At 43.8% G+C, this 22281-nt stretch overlaps 1 protein-coding gene across 2 annotated transcripts in view; it reads right to left on the bottom strand.

The window, feature by feature from the left end:
- The window catches only part of TRAPPC10 (trafficking protein particle complex subunit 10), a 78522-nt gene that overhangs the window by 46242 nt on the left and 9999 nt on the right, over positions 1–22281 (bottom strand). Inside the window, exons 2-4 of one of the 2 annotated variants that reach the window (XM_054578871.1) lie at positions 14293–14374; positions 10585–10720; positions 2991–3187 (exon numbers count right to left, since the gene is read on the bottom strand). In XM_054578871.1, coding sequence (XP_054434846.1) covers positions 2991–3187; positions 10585–10720; positions 14293–14374 — 415 coding nt within the window. Of the gene's footprint in view, positions 1–2990; positions 3188–10584; positions 10721–14292; positions 14375–22281 lie in introns of those variants that run through there. The other variant, XM_054578879.1, reaches the window with a different exon arrangement.

The following is a 22281-nucleotide window of genomic DNA, read 5'->3' as shown; positions in this document are numbered from 1 at the left end:
AGAAATAATTTTAAAATATTGATGTTATGAATTTCAACATTTCTCCTCCATAAATATTTTACCTGAATTACCAAAGAGTAGCAAAAGGAGCAGATCCTAAGTTTCACTTCCCTATACCCTTCACACCCTTTGCAGAGAGGGCTATCTCCACAGAATGCTCAGTCACTGGACAAAAGCGGAGAGGAAGTCCGTGGTGAGCAATCAGCACTAAAAAGAAAGTAGAAAAACCGGTAGCTGGCTTTAATTCCCATCACTCCACCCACCCTCCGCCCTGTCCTAGACACTGTTTCTTCCCTCAAAGACGGAGGGACCCAGCCAGCTCACTCCTAAGCCTCCCCCAGAGGACTAACACGTCTTTATTCACCATGTGAGCTGCTAGAATCTACCAGGGCAGCAGTTTACCCTTAAGGGCCTCTCCAGGATTGTAATGATCAGCATTATTCCCAATGAGACACAGGACGAGACAGAGACCCTACACCTATGGTGGGGAGGGAAAAGAAAACCGGAACAGATGTCAACCACCGAATAATATTTTTTTCAGTGTCCTGGTGCTTACCAGACAATGTATTCATTACTTTCTCTACCGCTTATTATGCCTTTCAACTTTCAATGTTTCTAGATCTTTTTATAATAAAAAAGCACTATGCAGAAGAAATTCACATTAAGCCCAGATGGTTAACTCAGAAAGAGAGAACCCAAAACAGTTCAAATCAGCGGAGGTGGGGCCCAGCTGGGGAGGAGCCGCACCCACAGAGTCCTGGGGCACAGTGTCCTAGGCAGCTGCCCAGAGGCGCGGCGCACCGAGGAGCTCCAGGCCGGGACCTCTGCCTGGCGCTGGACAGCCAGCTGCACAGACAGTCAACAAGCAGCACTCACCAAGAGCCCAAAAAAGCATAAAACCCTTACTTAGCAATTTTCCTTTCAGGGATTTATTCTAAGGAAATAATAAGGATATACACAACAATGAAGCTAGAATATTACTTATAATATTGTTGCTTATAATAAGTAAGCAATAACTTATAAGCCCAGCAGAGAGCTGTACAGAAAACTTACAGTACATTGATACTACAGAATATCATAAACTCACTAACAATAATGGTGCAGAAAAACATTTACTGTGAAAGAAAAAAGTATTACAATGTACAGTGGTATTCAGTGAACAAGCCAAGTACAAACCATGCATCCATAGTATCACATGCATACATGTATATATGTATGAAGAGAAAACATCTCAAAGATACATACCAAATACTGAGTTAATATCTATTTTCTTTCTGCTCATTGCCTTTTTCTAACAATTCTATAATAAACCTGTAAATATTTATAATCAGAAATTTAAAAAATAGTAAGCCATTTTAGGACCAGGGGTTCAAATATTTCCAAAGGCAGAAATTACATTGTCTAATAAAATAGTTGTAAATAAAGATGTTACTAAATTCAAATTTATGAAAATCTAACCCAGCTTTTTATATTAAAAATTACAGATTTGTCAAAGGTAGCTTTGCAAATCAATGAAAATCAAAGTGTTAGAAGACATATTTAAATATTGGAGATAAAATGTTAAAAATTTCGGTAAGTTAAATTTTACGTATAAAGAATAGTCATTAAAAGCAAGTTAGCTTTACATGGGCTCAGCAGAAACATACTCTTGGCAATTAGATAAAAATTATATGAAAAGTAATCAACAGGCGCTTCAAAAAAATTATATAAATTTGAATTTTTCACAAATATAGACTAATATACTCCATTAACAGCAGTTTATTTAACAAATAAAATCCCAAACAAATATTTCTTTTGTTTTACTAAACCACTCCAAGGCCACTGGGTTGGGTTTTCCTCATTCCACAGCAGCTCTTCCTTCTTTAGGAAAAAAAGCATTAGCGTCCCCGAGGCACAGAGAGGGAGAAGACACTCAGTTAGGGAGCATCTTGCTTAGATATTACGCTGACTCCTTTGGGATAATTAATTTGTGAATAAAAGACCTTAGGGAAAACTACCACAAGTCCAGATTGCATGAAATTTCTCAAAGGTAAACCATAAGCTCAACAATCTAACATTTTATTCAAGCTATAAGTAAAGCAAGTTTGAACATTACTGAAAACGAAGCCCTCATATGGCTCCCTCCCCTAAAGAACTGTCAATTCACTGGGTGGCGCTGACACAGGACGCAGTCACGGAGTAAGTGTGCCACGCGGCAGTCTGGTAGGGATTCCCAGCCAACCCTCAGGGGCTCTTCCTTCCTGTCCTTCACCCCTTAGCCCATGTCCTTCCCTCCGTAGCCCCCGTGCCGCCGCGCCCCCAGGGCAGCGCCCCCCACCCCCAGCCCCAGAGCAGGCGGGCGCCTCGCCCAGGCTCTTGCTGTGCCCAGAACCCTTGCCCAGAGCACTTGGGATGGTGGTGACTGCAGCGGTGGGGACCTGGGCGTGAGGCAATGCCCGTCCCTACCATTACACCACACTGTGAAAGAGCGGGGACCAGGTTCCACACTGCACCCACAGGACCTGGGTGAATTAAAGTACCAAACTACGCGACACAGACCACATTTACAGGCCAGGAACAGCATCGCTGAAAAGACAGGAAGTGCGCCACCCCCAGAAGAGAGAACAGAGCCCAGGCAGGGGAAAGTAAGAGGGGAGTCAGTCCATCCAACGGTCACCACCAAGGCTTCAGCGGCCCCGCTGACAGTTTCTGAAGGAGGTGAAGCCAGCACTTTTTAACTCCTGCTTGTAGGAATCCCTGCTACGCTGACACCCATGACCATCCCTCTTCAGAAAGGGGGCCCAGCGTGCGGCCTGTCCCCAGGGACTCTGGGCACAGTTTCCCCTGCCGGACCAGGAACTCCACCGGGCCCTCTTTTCAGCGCCCCCCATCGCAGGCTCCCGGGTCAGGCGCGCCACAGCCACTCCGGGAAACGCTTCCCAGGGTCTGAAGCCAGTCGCCTGTTTCATCCGGGTACCAGCCCAAGGAGGTAAAATTAAAGATACACTTACCTGTCACTCTGTTTATTACAAAAATCATTTCTTATTTTGTCCACAATAGAAGTGCGAGGAAGGATGTTGGTTTTGTTTTTTTTCTTGGCATCATTTTCAACCACCACTATTAACCAGTCCACGGAGCTATGAGCTTTCAGAACATTCTGCCACTTGGTAAGGTCGTCTTTTACTGTAGCTTTATACACTTCAGTATCCTAAAAATAAATAAGTCACTGTGAAAGCAAGTTAATCAACCCCTTCCATCTATACAGCAAAATGGGTCTAACAATAGGGAATACAGCAGCCACAGCACTTTACAGCTCCAGGCTGCAATGCTCCAGGAGACGCCCAGCAGGGAGCCACCCTGCGGGCCTCTGGGCAAGCTCTTTATGTTATCCCCAAATGCTTGGAATGCTGAGGGAAGGTCCTCTAATGTCACCGAGGAAGAGACTGGGAGTCAGACAGCTCAGGACGTTGCCCACAGTGACACAGTCAGCTAGGCAAGTTGGGACTTTAAAAGCCAGGTCTGCATGGCCAAAGGCCCTGTGCCCAAGCACTGATGTGTGCCCTGCCTGCATGGGGAGGCGAGCGGACCCTCCGCTGCAGCCTGCCTGTCATCCCTGTAGGCTGGGTGTCACGGCGGGGCCAAGGCCAGGCCCCCAGCAGTTCCCTCCACATCCCCTCTGCTCTCTGCCAACCCCCAGAACCACTCCAAACTCGATGTCACTCGCAGGCCACACTTGGGGCAAGGCAACATCAGATGGGAACCTTCGGAACTCAAGGAAAGAGGACCATCTGCTCATTCACACAGATGGACAGGAGAGCTGTCCTGGTCCTAGAAATCAATGCTGCTTCCGACTCAGAGTTCTACATGTCAGCCTGCCAAAGAGAGCATCCAGCCTGTACCGAAGCCAGTGAGTCCAGCCTCGGCTTCCAGACAGAAGCAGGGACACAGAAACTGTCCTTGCTATTTGGATCTCTGTTTATAGTTGTCTGAAAGCTCCGTAAGTGCACTCAGAAAATTCAGAGTGAAAATCTGAAAACCAAGATACCTAATTCATTTCAAAATTAGACATTTAAAAACTATACTTAGTAGCTGCTTTCCCCTCTTTTAATGGAAGAGTCCTTATTATCCTGCTCATATTGCCACTAGATTTTTTTCAGCCTTTCTTGAATAACACCCCTGCAGATCTATACTAATGTGATTGATTCATGAATGAGTTAAATTTCAAATTCTGTATCCAGTCCCACTTTTGGTTTAATTAATAAGTGAAAAGTTTTTGGTAACCATATTTCATATGTTCAAGATGTTAAGCAGAGACATGAAAGATATTTTTAAAAGGAGGGAAAAACCCACATAGAATTTCTAAAGACGAAAACCACAATGCTAAACTGAAAAATACACTAGGTAGTATCAAGAGCAGATTAGACATCTTGAAGACATAGAAACAAAAATTATCCAAATTAAACACAGGAAAACACTAATAAAGCATCAACACAGCATCAATGAGCTATGAGACATCAAGTGGCCTAATATGTAAGTAACTAGGGCCCCCAAAGGAGAGGAGAAAAAGGGAGATACAGAAAAAAATATTTGAAGAAATAACGAGCAAAAATGTTCCAAATTTTATCAAAATTATAAATCCAAAAGCCCCCAAAAATCCAAGCACAGAAACACAAAAACTACACCAACGCATATCACAAACTGCCTAAAACTATGGATAAAGAAAAAAATCTTAAACCGCCAAAATAAAAAAAAGACACTTTATGTTCAAAGAAACAAAAACCAAAAAAAAAAAAAAAAAATTTCTCATGGGTAACAATGGAAACCAAAAGGCAACAGAACAACATCTTTTAGTGTTAAAAGAAAAAAAAGACTTTCAAACTAGAACTCTATAGCCAGTGAAATATTTTCCAAAAATAAAGGCGAAATACTTTCTCAGATATACAAAAGCTGAAATGATGCAGCACCAATGAGCCTGCCGTATCGGGAGGGACAGACGTCCTTCAGGCAGAGGAAATTAACACTGCTTGAAAACCTGGATGGACAGAAAGGGGAGCCCTGGAAATGGTAACTCTGCAGACAAGTATAAAGATATGACTGACTGTAAAAGCGTAACATAGGACCGGTGTACTGTGGGGTCTATACCCCAGCAACAAAGAGGCCAGGAGGGGAGGTAGGGGCACACTGCTGTGAGGTTCTCTAGCTACATATCGCATAGCATAGTATGACTAGCAGGAAGGAGGTGAGAAGTTACAGACATGTACGAACCCTAAAGCAACTACAGCAAGTCCACCAATAATGTCGTTTCGTTCAACATTTGTTTGAGAGGACGCTGTAGGAACTTAACTCTTGTGTATATCAGTTAGCCTATGGTAAAACTGGTTTCCTTATGCGTAATTCAGCTGCAGTTCCAAGGACCCATTGATGATGTGAAGCAAGGGCTTACTGTACCGAAATAACACAACAAAGAGTTTTACTTTTAAATTTAAAATCCTAAATATTATCAACTTGCTCCAGGAAACTTTTTCTTAATAGGTAACAAAATGAAACAAACAAACAAAAACCCTAAAACAACAACAACAAAAAACACAGGCTCCCTATTAGAAAATGCAATTTAAGGGGGGGGGCGGGGGAAACCCTACCTCTTTCATAATGTCCACAAAACCATACCCAACAATAATAATACAAGGCTTTTGTGAAAAACATTGTGACACATTATTAAAGGACATAAAAAAGATAAACAGAAGGCAAGAACAAAGCACATTCGCAGACAAGAAAATTCATGATTACTAATTCCTCTCAAACTAACCTATAACTTATTCAAGGTGATCAGAATTAAAACCCCTCCAGCCTTTCCTTTTTTCTTTTCAACTGCTGTTCCAGTTACCTGCTGTGCTGTTCCAGTTACCTGCTGCATAGGAACAAAACATACCATTTGTAAGGGTCCAGAACATTCACCCTGCTCCCGAACCCACAACCTAGAGACTGGGTGGACGGCTCATCTGTGCCCCCTGGTGTCAGCTGCGGGGTTTGAGGCTGGAGCAAGAAGGCATCACCTGTCCACTGGTGGGTGTTAGTGGCGGGGAGGAGGGGGCGGGGTTGGGGGGGGACAGTACCAGGACCTGCTGGGACTGCACCTCCTGACAGCCTTCCCGTGGGGGAACTTGACTTCCTCCAGAATGGCAGCTGGGCTCTAAGAGCAAGCGCCCTAAGAGGACCCAGAGGAAGGTATGATGCTTTTTATGACTCAGTCTCAAAAGTCACAGTGTCCCTCCTGCCAGCCCGAGGCGCACCCAGATTCCAGGAGCGGAAGCACTGCCCTGGTCTCTGGGCGGAGGGCTGTCCCTGCCATGGGCGGACGCGCCAACATGGGGTGCCCCAGCGCAGGCGTTTTCAGGAACGAGGCCTTGCACACTGAGCAATCTGATTTTAAAGTTTACGTGGGAGAGAACATGTATAGTAACTAAGGGGTTTATTTTAAAAGAACAGATACTGATATACATTATAAAAATGTAATAATTAGAAGTCTAATCCTGACAAAGGTTACACAATGATCAATAAAACTGAAGTGTCCAGAATATTGTGCATACAGGACATTGGCTTAAAGGAGATATTTTTCAACTTGTGGGAAAAAGACAAACAATTATAAAATAATGCTAGGACAATTTGCTACAAATTTAGACTGTAAATTAGGCCCCAAACCTTATACCTCCCCCCCTCCAAAAAAAAAGAAAAAGAAAAATCACCTGAAGCTACACAGACCAAATTATAACACAAGTTATAAAATAATTAAAAGAAAATATAGGAGAAAATCAGATATCTTCAGATAGACAAGGCCTTCCTAAACAAGATATATGACTCAGAAACAATTTTTTAAATGACACATTTCACTTCATAAAAATTATACTAGTTACAAATACCTATGCACTAAATAATGCATCAACCACCTTCACAAAACAGAAACTGAAGAAGATGCAAGAGAAACAGAAACATATGGATCAGAAAGAGAAGGCTTTAACATACTACCATCAGTTAAAGAGAGGTCAAGTGGACAAAACATGAAGATATAAATGATCTAAACATCATAATCAGTAAGATAATTCCTTATGAACACATATTTAACATAAATATCTGAAAATAGAGAAAATTCTCAAAACGAGCATGGTCCATCCACAAAGACTGATCATTTATTAGGTCACAGAGAAAAAATAAGTTCCATAAAGCAGATATAAAGCCAAACTCTGATCACAATGCAGTAAAATTAGAAATTCTAAAAAGAATTTTAAACTTTCTTTCTGGAAATTAAAAAACTTTCTGTTAAACTACTGGCTGAAAGAGGCAACACAAACAGAAAATAGAGAATATCCAAAAAATAATAACAGAACACTGGAATATATTTAAGTTCATATCTTCAAAGACCCATAGCAATAAAAATTTAATAATAAAAATAAATGCATTCCCAACTCAAAAAAAAAAAACTAAAAGAACAAAGTAAAACATAACAAAAGAAAGAAAATAAGAAAAATGAAAGAAAAAATTACTAAAGTAGAAAACAGATGACTAGAATAGCAGATTAATAAATAAAAACCCTGGTTCTCTGGGAGGAAGAATCAACCGCTAGCTGACGTAACCAAGGAAGAGTGGGAGAAAACACAAACACACAAAATGAGAAGCAGTCATAGGAAATAGCTATGGACACAGCATATTTGAAAAGTCAAAAAGACCACATACCTCAATGAAAGTAAATTTTTAAACTTAAATAAATATATAATTTCTAAAAAATAAAATAGTTTATCAAAATGGACAAATGGCTAAAACAGACCAATTTTCACAGAAGGGATTCTGGAAGTGGTCAAGGGCTATCCCACAGGAGTACCAGGCCCAGATGGCTTCACAGGACATTTCACCAAACCTCAGAGACCAGAGAGCCCCACCGTTACATAAATTGTTTCAGAAACACAAGGGAAAAACAACTTCAAAATTCTTTTCATGAACCAAGTATAACATTAATACCTAAACCTGAGAAAGAGAACACAGATAAAGGTATAGACCAATCACTTGTGGATACAGATGCAAAAATCCTATATGAAGCGAACAAACACCTAAGCCACATTGAGAAAACAATACTTTGCCCAAGAGGGATTTGTCCCAGGAATGCAAGTATGGCTCAATAATAAGAAACTCATTAATATAACCCAACATATTAACAGATCTAAGTGGGGAAAAATCATATGATTATCTCCCCTGAGTCTGAAAATTCCTTTACAAAATTCAACAATTCATCCCTAATAAAAACCCTGGAAAAACAGGAATGGAGGGAGCTCCCTTACACGCTCACATGACACCCCCCACCCCGCCCCGGTCCCACAGCCCACGCCCTGTTGCCCAGGGAGCCACGGCGCGCATCCCGCCAGGCCAGGTCCGAGGCAAGGTACCCGTGACCTCCGCTGGTACTGACCATATCGTAGAACAAAGAAAACAATCTGAGGCATTGAAAGAGAATGGGTAAAACTCTCTCTGTCTGCAGGTGACATGACAGAATATCTGGAAAACCCTACTGGGGCCTAGAGAGTCAATGCCAACGCTAACTCAAACAATAGAAGAATTCTGGCATGGAAAAAATCAAGAGCCTTCATATACACACAAAAAATAGCCCACTGGAATATATCACAGGAGAGAAAACCCCATTTAAAACAAATAGGGAAGAGCAACAAGGAAAACACTAACTGGACGAATGCCAAGGAGGCCTAGCCCACACGGACAGAAATGACGCGCGTCCCTGTCATTTGGCAAAGAACTGTTGAACTCTTCTTAGAAGGTCTGTTTCTAGCTGTAGTGCAGGTTAGCAATTGTGAAACTAGGTTTCGCTTATTATAGGACTGAGCCCGTAGCACGCGTGTTGGTGGTGTTGAGAGCCAGGGTGAATATAAACACCAAGTAGGTGAGGCCAGAAAGAGCCCTGTGGGGTCAGCTAATGCCCAGGCATCAGAATCAACTCTAACCTCTAGAGATGTCCTTCACTGGCTCTGTCTACAAAAAGGGTGGAAAGCAGTGGCGCTCTGTGGAGGCAAAGGACACAGTGTTCTGTGAAGACATGGCTGATTCCAGGACAAGGGTAGCAAACTGCTAAGAACCTAGAACATCTTCAGTGTCCCAGAAGGTTAGACAATGCTCAAGGCGACATAGGAGACAGTTTGAAGTGACCCTCGCTGGCCAAATCTGGGACAATTTGAACATCAAATAAGTACAGCTAATTGACTATAAAGCATCGAATTAAACAAAAACCAACACAGGCTCTTTCCTAGGGAAGAGCCCTGGCTGGTAAGCTCTGGGGAGTGGTGTCTGCAACCCTGAGTACCAACTGACTCAGGAAGAACGGCTCCCGGGGGCAAAGCCTCAGTGCGAACGAACGCTGAGACCAGGAAGGACGCTCAGCTGCCCTGCAGCGGCTCGCAGAGGCAGCTTACGCACTGGACGGAAAAACAGAAGCGCAGCATGGAGAAGCCAGGAGGTTCCTTGCTGACGAATCAAATCCAGCCTTACCATTGAGGGGCTGGAGAGGGAGGAGTTACCAGGCCTGTGGCCAGCTCTGGGCCCGTTTGCAAGGCTGCCTTTGGCAAACACCCGGGAATGTGGATTTCAGGAGGGCTCCCGGCACATGTGATGCAAGTGCCTCGCTGGGCTAAACCGCTGTGCAGACACAATGGCTGCGCTAACACCTGCTCTCCCTCGGGGAGTCCAGAGTTTTCGTACACGCCAGGCAGAGCTGCCAAGTGACCAACCCCAATGAGAACCCGGGGTGCTGAGTCTATGATGAATGCCCCTGATAGACAACATCTCACACATGTGGCTGAGCAAAAGCAAAAGATGCATGGGGCATAGTCCAGGGAAACCAGGCATGAGCTTTGAGTTCTTCCTCATTAAAATTACACAAACTGCCTCTGCCTCCTCAGGTGCAGGTAAAAATGCCATGCAGTGATTTACGTATTTTGTATATTGCTAAATGGTTTATCAGAGTCCAAAATGACAGTAAGAAATGACCCATAGAATTTCCTATTAATTCACGACAGAAGAATTCTGTCAAGAATGAAAAGTTTCTTCCTGGATTAGGAATACACAACTGCCAAGGGCAAGTAAAGACCTGCAGCAGCCGCATCACTTCCTGGATGGGCAGGCCCCGAGGGCCTCCTGCAACAGGCCCGGGTGGTGCGGAAGGACACAGTGCCCTGGCCCGCAGAAAGTCTACGCACCAGCAAGGGACAAACAAGGGTTATCTGCCACAACAGTGAGCACAGGAGTTTGAGAAAACGAAGCTGAAAGTAAGTATTAAAAATACCTGGTGGTCACTGGGGCACAGAGAGATGGCTCACAGAACTTGAACACAGGAAGTAAGACGGCACGGGGTGATTACCACAAGGGCAACGCACTGGACCAGAGCAGAAAGATGCACCTAAGCCATGCATCCAGCTGAGGAACGGAGACAAGAGGACGCCAGAGGAAAGGGCACACGGCAAGAACATATGAAAAAGTGCAGTTGTCTCAGAAAAACCTAGACCCGTGAATTCTTAAGCCTGTTCCAAGACATTTCCCCCCCAAGTGAACACTTACACAGCATTCTGTCCAATAAATGTGAAGAAAGGGGAAAGTAAGTAGAGCTTTGTTTCCTTCTTTGGGCAGCAACTCTTCCTTGAACTGCACAAAGTTGGATTCTAGGTGAATCATCTTGGGAGCCCGGCCATAGGACCTATAAATGATTTTTAAAGTCAATGAGAAAAGCAACTGAAGAATGTTCAGCAGAAAGAGAAAAACGCAGCAAGAATTTGATCATTTCCCTGAGTTCAGAAGTACATATAGACTACTAACCCTATATGAGTCTTCCCCAAAATTCTATAAATTATTTTAAACACAGTTCACAACTACATGTCAAAGCTATCCATCCATAAAATCTTTCAGTTACTCAATGACACATGCACGCAGAGGAATATGCTATCTAATCAGGGCTACGTGCAACAACACAGACTTCTGGGGACATGGACCTTACTGGGGGTTTAACTTCACCTTTAAGTCACTATAAAAGAAGAAAAGTTTCCCAAATGTCGAAAGTGCAACTTGAAACTATGAAAGCCTTAAACTAGCACTTTTGTCTCCTGCATTATCCAGAAGAGAGAATTGTCCGGTGGAAGAGAACAGGTTTTGTTTGCAGAACACAAATAAAACCATGGTAACCACCCTCTTTCCTTTTCCTAGTCCAAGAGGACAGACACAGAAACCCCGCCCGCTACCACGAACTAACCAAAGGCTATCAGAGGATACGGGTGCTATGTGGTTATATTTCTAAAAATAAATTATGTCACCTGTGTCCTTTTCCAAGCCTTATTTTCCACCTCTGGAGGCCGTGTCTCCAATCTCAGGAGCATCGTGTTTAACAAGCTGGCACTGGCCATGTTCAGTGTGACCAGGCTCACACACGGACTTGTCTATATCCTACTTGCAGGCTATTTTTCTTCTGTCCTTTGTGAGATTAATCAAGTTTTTCTTTTCCATCTTAACCATCTACCCGTATTCTGCTGTTGGTCGCATTTTTATTTTAATAACCTTACACTTTCTTTCAAAGACTAAAGTAAACATGTATCCTCCTTGAATGAGACAAGAAAGATGGTACACCTTCTCTCTGCTTTCTTCCACACATCTGGAATTTTAGTTTCATTTCTAAAAGGATTGATACCTAAAGTTCAGCAAAATATCTTATGACTTGTTTGCTGGCAGCTGCTTCTTTCTTCTTGTGAATTCTGAGTTTGTTTTTCTTCTTGCTGAGGAACACCCTTTAATTATTTCAGATGGGGTGGTAAGGGTTCTGATCACACATGTCTAAAAATGTTGTCATTTATTCCACTGTTTCCCAACTATCCCCATGCCATGGCAAGCAGTGAACAGACTATTTGAAAGGCACGCCAGAGTAACACATGTGGCTGTGAGCAGCATGATGTGACAGAGCAGGGCCCCTGGCCATCCTGGGCCCCAGCGGCCCCTCGAGGCCTAAGAGGAATGAAGTCTCTCAGCCCCGCCTCATCCGGGGCCCAGAGTGGAAGGCACGGATGCAGTTTTCCCTCTTGCACGAGTTCTAGGTTCAAAGGTATTTTCCCTCAATACTTTGAGAAGACTGTTCTTAACTGTTCTATTTTATGCTATATTTTACATGTTGAGAAGAGATGCAAATTTGGTTTCCCTTTTCTCCGTTTTCTTGGCATGGTTTTCTGTTTGCTTTCATTCCGCTTGACTTTCTGCAGGCTCCTATAATCTCTATCACTCCAGTTCTTCAAATATTGCCTGTCCCCCATTCTCTGTTCTCTTCTCTGACACATCTAGTAGAAGGATATTGAAACCTCGGGATTTATCCTCCACATCTCAGCTTTTCTTCCATGTTTTCCAACTCCCGCTCTGAGCATTAAACTCTAGCACTTCTAAGCTCAATCTTTCAACTCACTAATTTGCTCTTCAGCTGTACAAGATCTAATCAGTTAATTTTGATTTTTTATCAAAGTAATTTGTACAAACTCTAACATGTCAAAGAGCATGAATTAGCTTTTCTCATACACACACACACACACACTACCCCATCCTCTCTACCTCACCTGTGTACTAGTTTCCTAGAGCTGCTAATAAAAAACATACCACTAACCAAGAGGTTTAAAACGACATTCATTTTCTCACAGTTCAGGAGGCTAGGCATTTGAAATCAAGGTGTTGGCAGGGTTAGTATCCTCTGGGACCTCTGAGGGAAAATTTGTTCCTTGCCTCTCTCCTGCCTTCTGACCAGCCTTGGTGTTCTTGGCTTGTGGACACATCACTCCAATCACTGCCTCCATCTTCACACGTCTTTTCCTTTTCTGTGTCTTCTAAGGATATCTGTCACTGGCTTTAAGGCCCAACTGAATCCAGGATGAGCTCATACTATGATCCTTAACTCGACTGTATCTGCAAAGACTCCTATTCCAAATAAGGCCCACATCCACTGGCTCCAGAGAGACATGCCTCCTGGGGGCCACAATTCAACCCCCTACATCTCCCCAGGCACTCTAATTTTAGACCTGATCGTCGACCGTCTGTGATGGGAGATGCAGATTCAGCTGTCTGTCCAGCCTTTCCCTCTCCCTCCCCCTCCAATAGCTCTACCACAAGTGTTTATTGCCTATATTATTAAATGCAGAAGCACTGTTCACTAACAGGCCAAGTAACACCCTGAGCTTACAGTAGCTTTAGACCCTAACTTTTCTTCTTCCCTGCATTTTCATTTTCTTAGCTACCAGCGCCGCCATTTTTAAATCTTCCGAAGCTCTCCAACAGAACTGAAGACTGCGGGCTGCCCACAGTCAGACATCAGGTATCCTACCAGCTCCTTTTCCCTGGTGACTTGCCCCAGGAGCCCACAGTCCTGCTGCTCTGATCAGGCCTGCGTCCAGGTCCCACATTTGCTGACGTGCCTCCCCACTATGTTTCCTAAAACCGGGAGGGGGTGGTCCCGTCTCCGGGGCCATCCAGAGTCTGCTGAGGTGAGTTCTCAACTCTCGTGCCTGGGGAACACAGCTGTGGCACAGTCCTTGGGCCTCAGCTGTGCCCTGCCCGGATTTAGACCCGCCAGCTCCAGAAGGGCACTTCTCCCCGCCTTCTGCAGGGCCTCATAGCCAGGGCCTAGGGCTTCTCTGTCCATAGGAAGGTACCCCTGCCCCAGGTTCGTGCAGGGGCAGACAAAATCCAAATGCTTTCTAAAAATAATGCCTCACCAGCAATTAGTTTTCCAACAAGATAATCCAAAGTCACTTATTGCCTCTGAGCAAGTCATTAAATAAACAACTACACACAACAGGGCAGCTGGGGTGGCTGATATGGTTTCTCTCCTAACCTTTACAAAGCATCCTTCTGTATCCGTAAGGAAGGGCGTAGGGAGGAGCTCCAGGGGGACAGCCTGTTAATGAGAGTGCGGATAAAGGCCCATCTCCTGCCTTAATGCGGGGCCTGAGTGTGTCTCCGTTCCAAAACGCCTGTGCCTTTAAGACACTCTGATGACCCTTAAAGGATCAGAAGTCATTCTTGTAAAAGCGGGCCTATAACTCAAAAGAATTGTCTTGTTCCTGCCATCCTGTGCCGCGTTAAGAAAATCAACATCTTCCTTAAGGAAGAAGGCCCGGGGACTGCGACTCCCCCGGTTCCTCCCAGTGCACTTCAGGACTCGGGCTTCAACTTCCACTGCCTCCCTTGCTCACATAAATGTCTAAAAAATGAAGAAGGACATACAGCCAAACAACAAACACACTATACCTTCTCCATTCCATCGGTTCTCTCGGCAGCTGCTGGGAAAGCGTTGGGTATATAGAGGTAAATAAATTCTGATCTCCAGCACCTAAAACAGGAATAAAGAGAAATCTGGTTAAGACACTTTTAGGTAAATATAGGAAAAATGGGCTCTAAACTTTATTAAATTGGTAACTTTATACTATTTCATATTCAGTAAAATGACATCACAAAACAAGACTGTCCCCTATCGTTAAATAACTAGTCTCTAGAAAGCCCAGCACCTGACACTTATGATCTAACGTAACCCTCATGACATCTCCATGAGGTAGGTGTGAATTTCCCCACCAGGAGTGTGAGGGTCAGGAAAGTTGTCTAACTTGCCCACAGCCACAGAGCTCAGGGAAGACGGGGCCCCAGCAACTCCACCCCGTTTCACTCCTGAGCCTGCCCTGCAGCCACTGCTTTCTTCAACTTCAAGAGAACAAACAGCCAGAACATTCCAGGCAAAACAGGAAACCCAGAGAGGTGCACATGAACTCCATCAAAATAAACTCCATATACATCAAAATGACATCAGGAGCAAAAACAGACAGGACACGCTCCCCGCGCAGGTACTATGCAGAACGCCTGCCATGCAGTCCCTCACTTAGTCCCACACGAGCTCCTAGGAGGCAAGGACAAACTCCAGCCACTCGCAGAGAAGGGAAGTGCGGCCCGGGAGTCAGGGCGGTCAGAGCACCCCGCACAGGCGGACACCGGTCAGGAGCCCCGCCCCGCCCCGCCCCGCCCCGCCCCGTCCCGCGCATCTGACTTTCTGCTGCCTATGCACTCGGTTTCTTATTCAGCTCTTCCACAGCAGCTTTAACAGAGAGGAAGAGCCCACTTACTCTCATAAAATGAGAGTATAACCACACTGTGACACTTAGGCTAGAAAAGGAGCTTTTTAATATAGATTACTCAAATTCTTATACTCAGAGGATCCTCTAACTTTGAGCAAAACCATTTTCCAAATTGCTTTTATATTGATCTTAAAGAAATCATGGGGAATTGATGGGAGCCATTAATATCTTTGCTTGTTTTGCTATCACAAACCTAAAGAAACAAAAAATTAAACCTCCCCCAAACCACATTAACAACATGAAGTCGCTGCTGAGAGGGAGGACATCTGGGCGGCTGCGGTGTAAGCACCCGAACGCGGCGGGACCTGGTGACGACGGCCGCTGCCGGCCCGTACCCCTGAATCCCCCCCATCAGCTCCACCTCTACTAGCTGAACAGCAGACCATTGCTGAGACCATTTACCCACCCTGTGCCTCAAGGGACCCACCTGTGAAACGGGAGAGTAGAACACCTCCCCACCAGGGCGGAGGTGGGGTGTAAACGAGGCGACACCAATAAATAACCTTGAACAAGACCTGACATCCAGTAAATACCTCATAAGGGTTACTATTAGTACAGCTTTTGTTAAGATAGAAACAACTTGTTTTAACTTTCATTTTTCATCATCTTCATTTATTTGATAGTCATCCTAGAAATCATTAAAGTAAGAAAATCTTCATTTAGACCTCTTATCTTCGATTGCCAATTTCTGTTGCCTCTTTAAGAGGTCCCAAGACTAACACACAAAAAAAAATCACTATTCTTTGTTATGTAGAAGTTAGGGCGATTATAGGAAAGCTTTCTCCTCTCTTATTCGGTTTTCTATGAAGTCTCATGTAAGTGCCTAATTAACATATGTACACAGAGTAAAAAAAGAAAAATGAAGTGCCTCTTACACTCCCCTGTAAACTAATTTCCCACAGAAAATCCTATTATACAATAAAATCTGTATAAATGGACACTAAAGTAACAATTTTTTTTACGTTCTATCATGGGACATTTAATATGTGTCCAAATTTTAATTTTATAATATTATAGGTTAATTAGCATATCTGTCATGAGCAAAGATGTCACTGACAATAACTAGGGACTTAACATGTGACCATCTGACCTCAGTGCCTGTTTTGAACTGTGTCCCCACCCCAGCCCCCACCCAAATTCATCCACTGAAACTATTTGGAGTTGCACAGGGTGGGCCCTGATCCAATCTGACTGGGTCCTTACAAGAAGAGAAAACGTGGATACAGATGGATGTGAATGGGAACAAATGGGATGTGAAATGGCCATGTGAGGACACAGCAAGTAAGTCGCCATCCACAAGCCAAGGGAAGAGGCTGCAGGAGCCTAGCCGGCTGGCACTTTGAGCCCGGACTTCCAGCCAGCAGAACTGCTACAAAACGAGTTTCTGTTGTCGAAGCAGCCCAGTGTGTGGCATTCTGTTATGGCAGCCCCGGCAAACTGATACAGTACCCTGATTCAAATGTGAAGGTCAAATTCTTCTAGCTCATCAAAGCCCTACATTGAACAAAAAGGAAGAAAAGCCACCATGATTTTCCCTGAATACACAGCTATTATTCATTATAATACTCTTAAATCTTTATTATCAGGAAAATTAGAGATGCCTTTGAAAATGAGCTACAGAGAACCAGAGCAGGAAACAGAAAGATAGGAAAGGGCTTAGGTGTAAAGCCCCAAAAGAATTAAATCTCAGCTTATATGACAGGTAATTAAATTAACCATATATACGTTGTAGCTTCCCAAAATAGCCCAGCCACTAAGTAGATAGCCACTAGAGCTTTGAGGTCTGAACTGTAAGAGCAACAACTTCCAGGCTGTTTTCATTTTTAATCCCATGGGCAACAGAGAAAAACCTAGGATTCAGTTATGAGAAAACAGCTACTAAGAGCAAATATGAGGCTTAAGATTGATGTTCCCACATTCAGAGAGCCCTGTTCAGAAACTTGCTGTGTTCACTTTTCTGACTCAAGAGGCCTATTAAACGAGTCAATTCAGACTATTTCAACAACTAAGATTTTTTTTTTTTTTTGGTGAGGGCGGAGACATAAAAATAATTAGTAAGTTATGCAAAGCACAACCATGAACATAAATCTGCATGTGTGCCTACACCTCTGCTACCAGTTCTCATCACTAACCCTCAGGGACACGTGGATCTGAGCACGCTCAGTCCCTGCACCCGCGGGCGGCTCCAGGGGCCTGCACAGACCAGCACGCCATCCTCAGCTCCTCGCCCATCGGTGCAGGGTAGCACCCGGGCAGGGCGAAGACTGAGGAGTGGGCACAGGAGACACTCAGCTGGGACGGGAAATGTCAGGGCACAGTCACCTTGCTCTGAAGAGATCGACGTGAGCACCCTGTGTGGGTGCTGCCCCGACCTGCTGGGCACCTGCCCCCAGGCTGAGGAAGGGCCCACAAGCTGAGGGAAGCCCCCCAAGGAAGGCAGGCGGAGCCCTGAGTTTCTGATTATATGAACCTGTTTTCTTACTTATGCCAGTGGTGACTGGATTTTTCTGTTATATGCGATCGGATGACTGATAAAGACCTTCGCTATTTCCTGAGTTATTTCTGCATACTCCGAGATTTCTGCAAGCATATATTCATGTATTAATAATGTAATTAAGATTTTTTATGTTAAGGGCAGATAAGAATTAATCAAACACCAGAGCACTTCCTATTGGGACTCTCAAGACTGAACGACAGTGGAGTGGCTGCCCAGGGCCAGGTGACCCACTGCAGAGGCCGGGCAAGCAAAAGATTCTATGATTCAACTTCCGAATAAAAAAAGTCAAAGGAAATACGTAATCTTTCTAGTATTTGCTTAATAGAAAATTTTACAGACACAGCCATTCCTTAAGCATGCTAACAAAAGAAGGCAAAAATTCATGATTCAGCAGTTCAGTGCCATCAGAAAACACGTGGAGAGGCCACTGTCTCTAACCCTAAAAACGCATGTGCCTGCCCACGGACCAAACATAATTTCTCAACAGCTTCTGGCAGAACAGGCTTTCAAATGGACGATAAAAATGTCCAAGGTCACAAACTGGGAAGTCATTTTGGCCTGTTCAATAATGCGTGAAGCAAATTTGCTAAAATTTATGTGTAACGTAAATGTAGTAATAAAAATTAATTGATGCTTCAAATTGGCAGCTCTCTCATGGGGAACTATTACCTCATGCACATTCATGGACTATGGAAACCCCCCAGCGGTCCTGCCAGAGCGTCTGCACGTGAAAGGCTCTTACACTGGGAATGGGAACGGAGAGCGATGGTTCCTGAGAAAAAAAGCTAGAAAGATCCAGATGTTATCCAGATTCTGTAAGTAGAAAGCCAGGCTAGCCTGTCCCCTAAAATGACTAGGCAACTGATCCCCTTTCTACACATAAACATTGCTCTTCTGGACCTGTCTGGGTAGTTCAGTTAGAGTGTCGTCCTGATACCCTAAGGTTGCAGGTTCAATCCCTGGTCAGGGTACATAAAAGAATCAACCAATGAGTTCATAAATAAGTGGAACAACAAATCTCTCTCAATCTCTCTCTCTCTCTCTCTCTCTCTCTCTCACACACACACACACACACACACACAAATAAATAAATTAAATTAATATCTTTAAAAAAATTTTTTTTTCATCCTTACCTCAGGAGAAATATCGATGTGAGAGAAACATCAATCGGTTGCCTCCTGTACATACCTGGACCCGGGATCATACCTGCCCAGACAGGGGATCAAACCTGTACCAGGAATCAAACCAGCAACCTTTTGGTCACAGGACGACACTCCAACCAATGAGCCACACCAGCCAGAGCTAAAGTAATATCATTTAAAAAAAATTACCTTCCCTATATTGGAAGGCACATATTTGAGAAGAAAGCAATGTACCTTCCCACAGCTCTGTACCAGCGGCCAAGTTTAAAGAAAAGCAATTCCTCCTGTGGCATGCTGGGAATCACCTTCATTTGGTTGTCACTTGTTACATTCTGGCTTGCAAAGTGAGGGTGACTTTAAATCACAGCTCAGCACAATGCGGCCATGCCATCACTGCCTTTCATGGTACGCCTACTCCATCCGCCCTCCCCCGAGCCTTCCTGCCATATACACACACACAGACTCTCTTCCACTCCGCTTTTCCCGCCTTCCCAGTACGAAGTCCATATAATGGTTACTTCCCCGATAGGTGTAATCAAGGGGAAAAAAGTACAAAGTATGTTAGCATTAATGGAGTTTTATACTGTGGAAATCTGTAGAAAAGGAACTATGACCGATAAAGGGAGACCAGTCATAAAATATAAAGACCCAAAGTCTTTTTCTTTTTCAATGGGACAGATAATTCACACACGTGACGCGTGTTAACAAGGTCTGAGGGAACCCCCGCAACCAGGGGGAAACAGTCACCTCTAGCACTCAGAGACCAGACAGAAAACCAGAGAGCCTAAACAGAAAAAGAAAGATTGGATAACTGCGTGTAAACATAAGAATACTGAAGAAACGGCCTTCAACAGTTTGTGTATTTTAAAATTAAAAAAAAAAAAAAAAAAAGGATGATTGAAGCAGTTTGAATTATAGCTCTTGCAAATTCAAGAAAAGATCCTGTGTCTCCAGACAGCCCCTTGCCTGGGGGTTTGGATAAAGGGGACTTTCTCCAGATTCCCTATCACCTCCTTAAAGACATTGTTCAAAATCACTTTCTCACTGGGGCCAACTACAGCTTTCAGAAGGTGCAAAGGTACACCAACATGGGGGGGAATTGGGCGACATGTGGCAAAATTACATGGAGTTCCCCACAGCCCTCCCTGGCAATTCCCAATAGATAGATACAGCAAGCAAAATGGTAAGACAGACACAATAAGCCTATTATTCCATGCAGGACTATCTGAAATAGGGAAAGAGGATACCGCTCAAATTGTACTGTGGGGGTCTAGCAGAAGGAACCAGGGAGCAGCTCCCTGACTGACCGAGTTCCACCAAGCTGTAAGCAGGCCCGGAAAAGATCCAGATGCTAAGGTACGGTGTGCTCCAGGTAATGCTGTGGAGAGAAGCAAGGTGGGAAAAGCGTGCACAGCTTGCAGTCTCTTATCTCAGAGAAATACAAGTATGTGTGAGTTTTTTATGAACGGGGACTACTTAGGTAAGGAATGGAATGGGTAGAAAGGACGGGGTATATGCTGGGTTGCTTTTACATATACCTTGTTTGATAGATTTGATTTTGGAAGATTGTAAATATTTTACATCATTATAAAACAAAACTAAATTTTTAAAAAGCTTTCCCTAAAAATATCAGGAAAAAATAAAACAAATGAAGTTGGTATATATGTAGTTGGTAGTATAGCCAGAGAGAGAGAAACCATGACCAGGGACTTTGAATTTTTAAACCTAGAGTCAATTGTTTGTTCATGGCAGCATATACCCAAATGCCACGAAGAACTACTAACAAAGTCTGAAATCTGTGTTCGCTGGTCCCACTGTTGATAGCAGGTAAAAGCTGTTATGCAGAGACCGTAGGGTGGACCTGCAATAGGCGTCACACAGGGATTTCTCAGAAAGGCAAAGTCCCAGGCCCACCCCAGACCCGCTGAATCAGAAGCGAGGGGATGGTCTGGGGCTCTAAAAAGCCCTCAGAGGGCCCGATGTCACTTTTTTGGGAACCTTGCTCTAACTCTGTCATCCCCAAGTATCCATGAAAACAGGAAAAAAATACAGAATGCAGACAGTTCATTAAAACTCCCCTGGATTTGATCAGTTCATTAAAATTCCCCGGATTTGATCAGTGTGAGCTTAGGATGTGCTGTAACTTTATATTCCTACCTCTATCCCCTGAAAAGGCCCAACAGCAACCAGAAGGCCAAACACGCAATTTAGGCTCTCAAAATACCAGTTCTCACCACAGGGAATCAGGGATCCTTGGAGAAATGGCTGACTCCACATCTAGGACAGGAAATGTACAGAATGAGTCGGGGGGGGACATCTTGTCATCTCAGATAGCAAAGAAACTAAAGATTCCTACATCCCAGAAGCCAGTTGTTAAAAGATGGAACAACCTGTTCATCAATAAGGATGACAACTGAAATGGGCAGAAACAAATTAAGGGTGTTTAAATCCTTAAGTTCTTAATAATATCTAGAAAAAATCTAATTGATCACCACTGAAGGAACTGATGAACCAGCTTGTTTTGAAAACAGTTTCATAAAGGAAATGAATCAAGCACTTAGTCTGACTTTCCTGTACACACTACCCACTGGGAAACCAATAATATAAACATATGCATGTATGTGTGCATGTACGTACATACATATATACACTCCTGTACAGAAATATTTCAGCTAATGAAAAAGAAACAGTGAAATTAAAACATCACCATTTTGCAACCCTTCAGGAATTAATGATATGAGAGGGAACAGCAGCTAAGATCACAAAAGAGAGACCACCAGACATTACGCACCAGCTAATGGGAGAACACACCAACACCTATGGACAGGTCTTACCAAAAATGATCCATCCCAAATGTGACCCTGCCTCTTGCCCCAACCACCACTTTACAGGAAACGCAGAGGGCAGAGGTCAAGGACAACACAAGCCACAGTTGGCAAAGTCTGGTGAGCAGGGAGGGGGTGGACAGAGTCACAGAATTAATAACGTGGGCTCTTGAAAAATCTGCAAGGAATGTAAAAGAAATAGAGGGGAAACCAAGATTTTAAGAGAAACTGAAAACACTTACCTAAAAACTTTATTTGGATACTAATTAATTCAAAGAATTAAAAAGATATTTAAGACACACTGTAAATGTAAACACTGAAATATTTGAAATTAGGAAATTTTTTAAGTGTTACAAAGGTTTTGTAGTTATATTTTTTTGAAGTCCCTGTCTTTTGGAGATGCATACCATCTTAGCTCAGGCTGCCATGGCAGACGAGTAGCTTAAACAACACAAATCTACCTCCTCCCCCAGCCATTCGGTTGCTGGTGAGGCCTTTCTTCTTGGCTTGTTTACAGACCTGGCCTCTCACTCAGTGCTCACAGGGCCTTTCCCAGGTGTGTTCAAGGTGCCTAAGGCCACTGATCCTATTGTGAGGGCCCCGCCCTCATGACCTAATCTGATTCTGGTTACCTCCAAAAGGCTCCACCT

Source organism: Pteronotus mesoamericanus, unplaced genomic scaffold, assembly GCF_021234165.1.
Source record: "Pteronotus mesoamericanus isolate MK-2021 breed Mesoamerican mustached bat unplaced genomic scaffold, CSHL_Meso_final contig_116, whole genome shotgun sequence".
NCBI lineage: Eukaryota > Metazoa > Chordata > Mammalia > Chiroptera > Mormoopidae > Pteronotus > Pteronotus mesoamericanus.
The sequence above is the reverse complement of the archived record's forward strand: the minus strand, read 5'-3'. Positions and strand labels throughout refer to the sequence as shown.